Source organism: Zootoca vivipara, chromosome 9 (assembly GCF_965207765.1).
Source record: "Zootoca vivipara chromosome 9, rZooViv2.hap1.1, whole genome shotgun sequence".
NCBI classification, from domain to species: domain Eukaryota; kingdom Metazoa; phylum Chordata; class Lepidosauria; order Squamata; family Lacertidae; genus Zootoca; species Zootoca vivipara.
In genome coordinates this window covers 5,775,251-5,787,338 of record NC_142592.1, presented here as the reverse complement: position 1 = coordinate 5,787,338, position 12,088 = coordinate 5,775,251, and the positions used below count along the sequence as shown (strand labels likewise).

At 42.1% G+C, this 12,088-nt stretch overlaps 1 protein-coding gene across 2 annotated transcripts in view; it reads right to left on the bottom strand.

Moving 5' to 3' along the window:
* The window catches only part of FAM185A (family with sequence similarity 185 member A), a 51,081-nt gene that overhangs the window by 29,272 nt on the left and 9,721 nt on the right, over positions 1-12,088 (bottom strand). For both annotated transcript variants that reach the window (XM_088652135.1, XM_035126783.3), the window contains exons 4-5: positions 11,091-11,229; positions 3,682-3,723 (exon numbers count right to left, since the gene is read on the bottom strand). In XM_088652135.1, coding sequence (XP_088508261.1) covers positions 3,682-3,723; positions 11,091-11,229 — 181 coding nt within the window. The remainder of the gene's footprint in view (positions 1-3,681; positions 3,724-11,090; positions 11,230-12,088) is intronic.

The window sequence follows — 12,088 nt, the reverse complement described above, 5'->3', positions numbered from 1 at the left end:
AACACACAACTGATGCAAAGCCCATTTTTGTTCAGCTTTCTAAGATGTAACAAAGGAAGCTGAGGTTTATGGAGAAAAGGGGGAAATAATCTGCAGACCACTTGCAGCGGTTGTTTTTGGATTTTTAATCACAGCAGCCTTTACAATGAATTAAATTTAAGTTGGTAAGGAATCTTAGGGTTCTCTGATCAAGAGCTATTTGGTTTGATATGCTAAGGAGAGAGACCAATGTATGAACTAAAGACGGCGAGTTTGGCCCTCAGAATAATGAGAAAGAGGACTCTCTTCCCAATCATAAATAGAAGGATTCCAGTTTATCTGTTTCTTCCTGCTTCCCTATTTGCACTGGTGAGACCCATCAGATGCAGCAGTCGCCAAATTAAGAGGAAATCAAGTGTAGCAAATCAGTTCAATATGACCAGAGTTTCTCAGCATGATCTTGCAAACCTTTGATGAGAGTAAGGTTTTTGTTTTTCTGTTTTAACAGCCACAGCTGTTGATCTGATTTAGATGTTGGCCAGGGGGCGGGGACAATAATGCTGGTAACCGGGCACATTAGTGGTCAGAAACAGCACTGGGACTTACTGAATCACACTGTGAGGTGATAAAGAGATGAGTTCCAGGCTCTAGGAATTTGAAAAGCTGTTGCTACTCTTGAGAACTGGGCTATAACAGTTTCGTGTTTCCGATAACTCTTGCCGCCCCCACCCCATGTGGCCCATCACTTCTACCTGTGGGCAAGAGCAGGGTTACAAAAGAGTCTCAAGGAAGTGAGCCATGCTGGAAATTGCAGCTAGGCTAGAGTATGCTAATGAGAAGGTCCCAACTCTCTCTCTGTTTTATTTCTGACTTACATTGGGATCCAGATCTTCCTCCAAGGAGTTGCATTTTGCCTACCCCTCTCTCTACCGCCTGTAAGATCACTAAGAACATCTGCAGAAATTCTACTTATACTGTTATAGAGCAGTGACCATAAAATGCATTTCCTGCTATCACTCCTCTATTATGGGATGCCCTTCCCTCTACAATAAATGGCATTCATCAGCTGCATCAGGTATCTTATAAAGACTTTATCTTTTTGCCCAGGCCTTTTGTCCTGACCCACACGATTGGACCCTGTTTCTGTCCGTGTGAATTCATTCGAATTCCTTTTTTATTTCATAGAATTGTAAAGTTGGAAGGGCCACCCCCGTCATCTAGTCCAACCCCCTGCAATGCATGAATCTTTTGCCCAATGAGGGGGCTGAGATTAAGAGTCTCACGCCGACTGAGCTTCCCCAGGCTCCACCACCAGTTCAGATCCAATTAGCACATAAGTGAAGTTCAGGGTTTTGCCCCAACATGCATTACTTTACACTTGCTTACACTGAATCACATTTAATGCCCATTCACCAAGTTTGGAGTGATGCTTTTAGAGCTTCTTGCAATCTTTTTCTTGTTCTTGTCCTGAAAAAAATTGTGTCAGCAGCAAATTTGGCTATCTTACTATTCACCGCTAATTGCTCACTCACAGGTTTGCATATTCATCACCCAGAAGATTTTTTTTAAAGGCAGCAGGATCCATAAATCATAAATTAGAAACACAAAACACACTTTGGGCTTTCTTCTTAGCATTATTTTTGTGCCAAAGTTTTCCATTTTGTTTTCAGTCACTGCCAGGACACCCAACAACCACACAGATCTGCTTAAAACAAAAAAACAAAAAAACCCTGGAGATTTTGAAACACAGTTTGGGGTTCACAAACAGAGGAAAGTTGCTGAAAGTATGTGGGGGGGGGGAGAGCCAATCTGACGTGAGCGTCCTTCTGGATCACATTATTTGAAGCTTGGCAAATATTCTACAGAGCAGTGAGCCATATGAATCTCACTAAGTCTGGGAAACTGATACAAGAACAGAATATAAACCACAGCCATGAAGTCAGCACAGAATGAAATGCTTTATGAAAATTTGTAATGTTTTGCATCTCAGGAGGGAATATACAGTCCTGACTATCAATTTTCCCCCCCAGATACGCCATTTTTGCCATGAAAATGTTACAAGAAATTGTGTTTGGTCTTTAAAGCAGAATGTTTTATAAGGGAGTGGGAAGTTTTCTACCTCTTCCAAGAACCCATTTCCCCAATCTGATTTCTGATATTCACAATCAAAGCTGATATAGGAGTTGAAGTAAAAGAGCAGCTTTCTTGAGGAGAAAATGCCCCAGCATCAAATGTTATTGCTTCGGTGGCTTTTTTGAGTGGCGAGTGAAAAGTTGTACAGAAGGGCCCAGGGGAAAGCGTTGTTCCTGGGAAACTCCTTTACTGCCTTCCTCTTTTTAAATGCCTATATACAGTTGTGTGCCCAAAGAAGATACGGCACAATTGTGCACCTCCTACGAGTGAAGAGATAATCTCTCTGCTAAGGGAGTGATGAGACATCGTATGGATCTCAATAAATACAAGTAGCAGACACAAGCATGAAGCACCACAAAAAACAACGTCTTCATACATGCTTTTTAAAAATGACTACACTGGGTGGGTGGGATTCTTCCCCGCACCCCACCCCCAAGCAAGTCCAGCTTCCACCTACCTTCAACCAATATTGGGTCTTCAAGATAGTAGTCAACTAAGTTTTAATGGGTCTAACTTACTTTATTGTGATGTCATAACCCCCAGTCAATCAGTACATTCTACAGCCAACTTCTGGAGTAATCAGAGACAAACCCCACCCCCCACCCCATTTTAATGATCATTAAAATAAGGAAAATTCCGGATTTTCATCCTCCCAAGACTTTATTCATTCCAGTGGGATTACCTTGCAGGTTTTATAAATTATTGAGTCTAAATTTAAGGCAAATCTTGCCAGGGGCATCGTATACATTTTGTTGGTGGCCAGGATGCAAAGCACAAATTCAAGGTTCCTGGGTAAAAATAGCACACATTGATGCTGAATGAAATACATGCCATCAAGGCTGGAAAAAGTATTACAAATTCATTTTGATAGCCCAACTGAATGGAAATTATTGCCTGCATGAGGTTAAACAATCTGGATAGAATTATCGTCAAGTGTCTTGTTACACACCAGATGTCTGGAATGTATATTACACAAGGATCGTCTTTCATTTTTTGACTCTGAGTTGCAATGCTTTGTCTTCCTATCGATTACATTCTCTAGATGCATATATGGTCACTACATCCCAAGACAAGCATGTATTCATTTAAGAACATCTCCTTTTATGAGATGTTCTTAAACTTTTAATTTATGCTGTATCTTATTCCCCCGCTAAGACAATATATATAAGTTCACTACTGTTCCAAAAGAGTTTCAGACCACAGTGTTAAGAGTTAACAGACACAACACAGCAGGAGTCAGTCATGCTGAAATCTAGGAACTTAAAATATCTCACCATTCATTTCAGTGGGCCTCGGTGAGTGGAGGAAGGCTCTTCAGAAGAAGAGGTTTGAAGGAGCTTTTTAGGCTTCCCTGATTAACAATGTCTGCAAACATGCTTTTGGCTGAGCTGGGTTTTTACCTGCTCCATACCTGATGTCATTTATGAAATAATAATACAGTAATAATTCAGCAGCTACACAATTAAAAGTTGCCCAGGGGCTGAAAAGCTGCCCACACTTGACATCTGCACAGGTAAAAACAAACAAACAAACAAACATACACACACACACACACACCCTTCAACTTACCTACTGTGATGTTTCCTGTTTTTGTTTGAAGGGTTGTATCTCCTGCAAGAAAATTAAAACAGTAGTTTGAAGCTTGGTGTACAATGGTTTTAATTCACACAGTGAAGTAGCAAGATGTTGAGTGGGCCTGAGGCCAATTATCAGGGCCAGCCCATCCATGAGGTGAGGCGAGGCAACCCCCTCAGGTGATAGGATACACAGAGGCAGCAGATCTTTATTGCCCCTTGTTGCTGTTGCAAATCTTCACTCACTCCTTTTCCCATGGCGGTAAGGGAGGCACCATTTTTCCTCAGGTGCTAAAATGTCTTGGGCCAGCCCTGCTAACTATAAATCGCCTCTTATTTGCAATGTGCTGACACACCCAAAGCAGAAATTAATGCCATCTGTAGTCTGTCTTTCTTAACATTTTACAGAGGTGGTTTATATGAAAAAAATGAGCAAACAATACTGTCCCCCAAAATAAGACATTTATAAAAAGCTTCATGGCTGTAAGTTCCCATCAAACATATCCAGAGCTGATAACTATTTCATTTTGGACCAACCCAGCCACACCCACCCAATTGTTTTACATGGGGGGGGGGGTGGAATAGTGATTAGAATGACTTCAATACCACCCTTTCCCTTTTGATATCAACATATTTTATGGATAGTCCCAAACAGTGTACACAACAGATTACTAGCAAGTTGTAAGAAATACATCTCTCAGCAAATAATGGAAAATATTTTCCAGATGGTGAACATGCAGAGTTGGTAACATTTTCCCACTCCCCCCACCTCAATCTGTGTCCCTTCATGTTATTCTGCAGAACTGCATTTTGCTTAACTTTCCATCTGAAGATTAATTGCAATTCCGCAATTTCCTTGGCAGATCCTGGGTAGAATTTGTTCTGATACGCTTGGCTAGTAATAGAGAGAAATGGAGAATGAGTCTGGGCATCCTTGCCCACAATATATCCAAGATGCCACTGTAGTAAGGAGCTCTGCATGATATAGAAAACTCGACTGCGACCAAGTCAAATAGCCTAAACTGAAACTATGGCACCTAGAATGAAGCAATGGGAGATCAGGCCCAGATCTGCAGCCTGGAATCAACCAGATAAGTCACAGCTGTGCCCTTGAGCCTTGACTGCTTTTGGTGACCACATGACTCTTATTAATTCATTGCAATGCTTACCGGTATGTATGCCAAGTAAATGCTGGATGTTACCAGCGTCAGATATCTGGTGAGATGGCTATAAATCATCGGTTTTAATCATCCTGGCAAGATTTCATGCTTCAAAATAGCAAACAATTAAAACCAGCGGAACTGAAAGCTGCCTTTGCTTGGCATGAAACTAGCTCATCTGCGACTCTGTCCGGAATCTTGTCTTACCAGGAGCAGAGCTAATGGATTTGCATCACTGAGCTGACCGAATCTGTATTCTGCTTTCATGGTACAAAGTGGTGTCTGACAGCTGCTCTGGGACATAAAGGGATTCTGGGAAACAGGAGATAGGGTTATGTACATTCAGTAGAGAGTCCATCTCCTCCTGTCTTCTGGTTTGCAGAGATTTCTTGCAAACAAAAGGGAGGAAGCATGGAAAAGCTCTTACCAGAAATCTACCTATTATAGGCAGAAAATGAAGTGCTCTACTCTTCCAGGATTCCTGATTGCACCAATGACCTTACTATGTTGATCTGGCTTCCAATACCACTTCTACTTCCTTGATTTATGATCCCACCTGTGTTCTTCCTTATTGCGAAACTTTCTTGCTATGTTATTACACTGTGATCTATCCCAGCCTCCAACTAGGTTTTATAATTTAAGACGCAACCCCCCTCTGCTTCCAGAGACGTGCAAGATGTGATGCATTTAATATTTCAAGGCTTCTTGTCGCCCTGTACTTTGAAGGTCTAGCAGTGACGTTTTGAGCCCTCCTAGAGTATTTTGAAAGGTCTTGCCACGTGTTTCTTACTCTGTCCTATGGCTTAACACTCCCCACTTGGAAGCTGCTTGGGGTGTGTGTGTGTTTTTGCGTGACATTGTGCAACCTTGGGATCACAAGCATTCAAATATGGTGTCCTGCCCAGGGAGGTGCAAACAACCTTAGGTATGGAAAAGAATGAAAATCCTGAATCAACCAGGTAGAGTAGCTGGTGGGATTGGAGTGCCAGGATACCAACCACCCCTAAGTTTGCAACCTCCTCCAATAAGGTCTGGTGCCCAACTAACCCCTCTGGAGTAGCAAACTTGGTGCCTTCCAAATGTTATTGGACTCCAACTCCCATCAGCCTCAACCATCATGGCCAATGATAATGGACAATGGGAGGTGTAATATGGCAACATATGGAGGATATCCCATCGGCTATGCCTGGCTATCTATGCCAGGCTGTCTCATGTGGAAAGCTTTAGAGGCCTAGAGTTTCATACTCCTTCACTCCTCTGCTAAGTCCAGCCATCTGTAGTCAAGTTGTGGCCAGGCTGGCGCACAGTTTATGAGGTCCTTGGGGATAACGACAGTCACTCTTTGGGGAGAGGGAATTATATCTCGCAGGGTGGGGGCTGTCTCAGGAAGCCAGGTGATTAGATCCTGTACAGGTGTCAAGGCCTTTACCCAACAGCTCTGAAGTCCTTGCCACAAGGTCCACTCCCTGGGACTTATCCATCCCAGTCCATGCTCTAGTCCTACTTGAGGCTAGGGCCATGACACGTATGTTCACATGGAGGGTCTATGCACAGATGCATATATTGACACTTGTATGGAGATGCTCTGTATTCAGGACCTTTCATCTACTAAGTAGACCTGACCGTCTCTTCATGGACAGTTTTTTCACAGAACTGTTTTGAGTAGGATGTAACATTTCAGTTTCTTCTGAACATTAGTTCAGTTTCTGATCCCATCCTATATGTAGGTCTCAAATCCAAAAGCAGACTGTGCCCCTGTCAGGAGCTCAGATAAGAGGACCTTCGGATTCATTTAAGCGGCCACAGAACTACAGGTTACAGCTTCTGCCTAGGAAGCAAGTACCCTCAAGTCTGGCCCTGCCCATCCTGGCTGGCCAATGGAATCTACCAGACAGGAAGTACTTCTCGTTTCATAGAATCACAGAATAATAGAATTGTAGAGTTGGAAGGGACCTCAAGGGTCATCTAGTCCAACCCTTGTATTGCAGGCAGGAATCTAAACCAGATCATACATGACAGATGGCCATTCAACTTCTGCTTAAGAACCTCTGAGGAAGGAGAGTCCATCCACCTCCTGTGGGAGTCTGTTCCACTGTCGAACAGCTCTTACTGTCAGAAAAGTTCTGCCTGGTGTTTAGTTGGGATCTCCTTTCTTGAGACTTGAATCCGTTGATTCGGGTCCTAGCCTCCAGGGCAGTGAAGCATTACTGTGTGCCCTCCAGTTACCTTTTGATTCAGACTCTTGATTCTCGCTCCTTGGGCCTGCCTACTCACTTGTTCCTCTTTCCTCTCTTACGTTTTGGGCCTGACTTCTGGCTTCACCCTACAGCTCTGACTCCTGGCTACTTGATTTTGGTTTCTGATCATTGCTCTTCTCTGATTCCTGGCTTGCTCTTCAGCTCCAATTCCCCAGCACATCTCCCAAGCTCATCTCAGGCTGACGCCTACAGCTCATTCCCAAAGCCAAACCATTTGCTGACACTCTTTTAGAATGGCATGTATTCTGTTCTCCACTTTCAAAAACCACATTGTTTTGAAAATATTTTTTTCAGATCTTCTCAAGTAAGATTTACCACCTCATTTGGTTTATGGACTTTCTAAAGATACCCATAAAGAATGAGAAACATTTTAAGATCAACAAAGTTCTTGCAAATCACATTATCTGAAGCAAGTTCAATATGCTGCTTTGGAAAGATGGGCTTCTTCTGCAAGAATTGTGTGGTCATATAATTGTTCCACCAATACCAGTGCTTAATGAAGCCTATAATTTTTATGCTAACCAACCCTCAAATCGAGATATTCTGGGGAGAGGAAAAAGTCAAATTCTAGCCAAATTGTTTATTCTGAACTAGTGCTGACATCCAGGAGTTACAGAGGTTGGGCAATGCATCATTGATAAAAGCAATTCAATCTTTCTTCATTTTTGCTCTTTATGAAAACTGAAACCATTTTTATAAAGTCCACATTTTGTTTATCTGTACATAGTAAGATACAAGTCTAAGTTTCAGGATCAGGCTGAGACAATGTTGGTTCCAGATCCTGATGACTAGGTTTCTGTTGTGCTATACAGTTGTACCTTGAATCAGGAACACCTTGCAAGTCAAACGTTTTGGCTCCCAAACGCCACAAACGCAGAAGTGAGTCTTCCGGTTTGCAAACATTCTTTGGAAGCCAAATGTCTGATGCAGGTTCTGTGGCTTCTGATTGGCTGCAGGAGCTTCCTGCAGCCAATCAGATGCCATGCCTTGGTTTCTGAACATATTGGAAGTCGAACGGATTCCGTTCGATTTCCAAGGTACCACTGTATTCTTTGAGTTTCTGAGTTAGGATCATCATCAGATGTAAGATTAAATACAGAGGAAGGCTCCAAGATACAAGCTCAATAATCCATCTTGCTTTTAGCCATGATGTGAGAAGCCACAGATATCTACTAATGAGCAAAAATAGAGACATCTGAAAATACTTAGGGTTCCTTCCATTTATGTTGCAAGCACTGCACAGAGAGAGGACTCTGAGCTTGTTGGTGTTGTTCCTCCCCAACCCCAGTTCTATGTAGATGGGTCTGTGGCTACCAGATACCTATCCTACCCCCCCCCAATGCCTAAACTGCTTGATACTTCCATAAAGTTTTAGGGTGGCCCATTAGAGGCCCCATGACAGCATCTGGAAGGAATCACCACTCACTGCAAAACTCATTCATTTTCTATTTGCTTTTTCTACAGCGTTTTAATTTCCCATAAAATATGAATACAGTATAATAAACACATTCACAGTGCATTCCTTGGCACATTAACTCTGAATTAAGTCCTACTCCATTTAGTGTATTGTATTCTCAGTGAGGTGTATATGACTACTTCAACAGGACTTACTTCTGATTAGGCATGTATAGGATTGTACTGTAAGAAGTCTGTTTCATTTCTGATGACTCTAAAACTTTTTATAGAAAGAACACTTGTTCAAAATAACAGAACGTCCCAATAACATTTCATTAACAGCATTCTGAAAATAAGCATGAAGCAATGTTAAAGTTATCTTGTTTAAACTGGATACAACTCTATTTGCCTTTTTACTGCACCCTGGAAGATAAACGCAACCTATTTTTATAGGAACTGTTGTGAAAATAGCCTAAAACACACAAAACACAAGCACAAACTAAAACATCCATAATAGGCCTTTGTGAACAAATTAAGAGCCTATTAGTTAGGAGTTTCGAATTGGACCCTGGCAAATTTACATCAGCGTACTACATGGCAGCTAAATATAGTTCATACTTCCATAATTTTTAAAATCAAGTTGTATTTATTTATTCAAGACTGTGTGTGCCCAGTCAGTCTGGCTCTGTTCTGAAGGCTGGGATGACAGCCAGGAGTTTAAGTTAGCAGCCAGTTCACTATGAAAAAACAAAGAGAGGCATACATCTAGGGACTGGGGTGGGTGGGGGAGAAAAGGACTAATGGCATTTGAAGCAAGGTGCACACTTGTTGGGAGTTGACAGCTTGGTGCCATAGTGCTGAACTTCTGTGGCCTTATAAAGATGGGTAGTTTTCAGATTCAGTATAAGCTTCTACCTCAAGCACATGGAAAGTCTGCACACCAGGAGTGGTAAATTATGACTAGAGGAACTGCACACCCACACTCTGACCGCCAGCCTAAGCAACATGAAGGATACACTGATTAGTCATCTGCCCAAGGACAGATGAGAACCACTGGACCAACACATAGAATGCTCTTGACCAAGAATGGAATTGGCAGTGCCTTGGTTGGAGTGCACCATGCCAGCCCAAACACCCAGAGAAATGTTTCCAACAATTCAGCACAAACACAAGTCGTCGTGACACCAATTTATATCAAGAGACACCAACCCCACTGATTTCTGCAAAGATTAAGATCCAGTTCATGAGGGAGAGCTCCAAGTTCCTTCCCAAACATGGCCCCAGGAAGGGCAACACTGGCACAGGAAAGAAGCATGACATTTTCCTAGCCCACATATTTCCATTGCCTGTCATTGCTAGAATGGCCACACTGAAGCAGCATTCAGTAACAAAGGAACAGATCCTCTTTATGAAGAAAACGTTGTTATGCCAGTGGAATTCCTCTAGCTACAAGTATTGTGTTTTCCACCTATTGTTGGTGTAGCCATAGGGTATCACTTTCCCTTATGATACCACTTTATCTATAGAATATTTTAATCATTTAGCCAGAAAGCTGTAGCTTGCTAATAGTGACTGTGAGTGGAATAGTTTATAGTTTTGAGTATGGTTTATTAATCTGCCGTGCCTGGAATTAGGTATGGCTGCAATCCTATATCCACTTAGCTGGGAGTTCCACTGGGTGTATATCACAGATCAGAAATGGTACCACCCTGGCCAAGAAGATGCCAGTGTGGTTAACAAGCAGAGTCAAAGAAGCTATTACAGACAAGAAGGCCTCCTTTTAAAAAAGGAAGTCTTGTCCAAACAAAATGAACACAAACTTTGTCAAAATAAATGCAAGCAGACAGTAAGGTAAAGGTAAAGGGACCCCTGACCATTAGGTCCAATCGTGACCAACTCTGGGGTTGTGGTGCTCATCTCGCTTTATTGGCCGAGGGAGCCGGCGTACAGCTTCCAGGTCATGTTGCCAGCATGACAAAGCCGCTTCTGGCAAACCAGAGCAGCGCATGGAAACGCTGTTTACCTTCCCGCTGTAGCGGTACCTATTTATCTACTTGCACTTTGACGTGCTTTCGAACTGCTAAGTTGGCAGGAGCTGGGACCAAGCAACGGGAGCTCACCCCATTGCGGGGATTCGAACCACCGACCTTCTATTTGCTAAAAATACTAAAACCAACAACAAGAATTTATTTAACTACAGTTGTAGCAGGACATCTGCTAGGGAAGCAGTTGGGCCCTTGGATGATAAGGGAATCCGAGGTGTGGAAAAGGAGGATAAAGCAATGGCACAGAAGGTGAATTTGTATGTGTGTTTGTCTTCATAGTGGAAGATAAAGGGCAGATCCTGGTGCCTGAACTAACTTTTGCAGGAAGGGAGTCTGAGGAAGTGAGGCAGATAGTGGTGGCAAGACACAAAGTTCCAGGTCTTATTGACAAAATAAAAACTGACATATCATGACATTTAGCTGGCATCTACTCAAGAGTCCTCAAAGAACTCAAATGTGAAATTAATGACCTTCTATCACAAATATTTAAAAAGGCATTTGCTAAACAAAATGTAGCTCTAATTGAAGACCAATTTGCTACCTTACCATGAACATTCCCCAGCAGAATGTCACCAGCTGTTGAAGAGAGCAATGAAGATTCTGCATAAAGATATTTGGCTTTTAATAAACCATTTTCGGTAGAAATGTGAATAGATGACCCTTGGAGCTTTTCTATATTCACACTCTGTAAAAGGGGGGAAATGAATAAATTAATACAACAGCATTACAGCCAGGAAACAGACAAACATCTTAATACATTAAGCAACAACTTTCAGATACACATGTTCATAGAGCTCCAGATATCTGCTAGCTAGAATCTTCAGAATAAACAGGAGGTGGGGATGCATATTCATCCAAGGATGGTATAGGATGTCTCCAACTGGTTTTATTTTGCAGGTAGGATTCAGGCCCATACTGTAAATGTAGCTATAAAATTAAAGCACTCTGTCACAAATCCACTTTAAAAAAAGAACTGGACTTTTTGCAGGTTGGAAAGTGAAGGGGAAATGCATTGAAAAGTTTAGAATAAATGGCTAACAAGAGGACGTAAAAACACCCCACAAGCAAATCAGGAAATGCAGGGTGAATGCTCATTGTCGTATAACTGCCCCACAAACAAATCAAAATAACTGTTCAATAAAGATGGGATATTATCTAACGATGTAAGTTTTGTACAAGCAAATCAGCATGAATGCTCAATAGATAGATTGTCTGGAGATGCCCATAGAAGATATTAACTCTAAAAGGTTGAAATTATTGTTCAAGCAGCAAACTGAAGCAGAGGGAGGAAAGAAGGTTATCCAGTCACTTTCCCGCCACAGAAGATCAGAAAGTGGTGACAAAGAAACATTAAATATACAATATACAAGCAAATGCCTGATAATGTCAGTGCCAATGACTGAGCAGTGAAGTTGTACCTAAGCTGAGCGGAAGGGTGAAGACAGCATGAGATTCTGTCTCTGGCTCCCAATCTCTTGGGAGAGGATTGACTCTCTGCACCAGCCCCATGTGGTTTGTCCATGTGGAAACCTGGGATGGTAGTC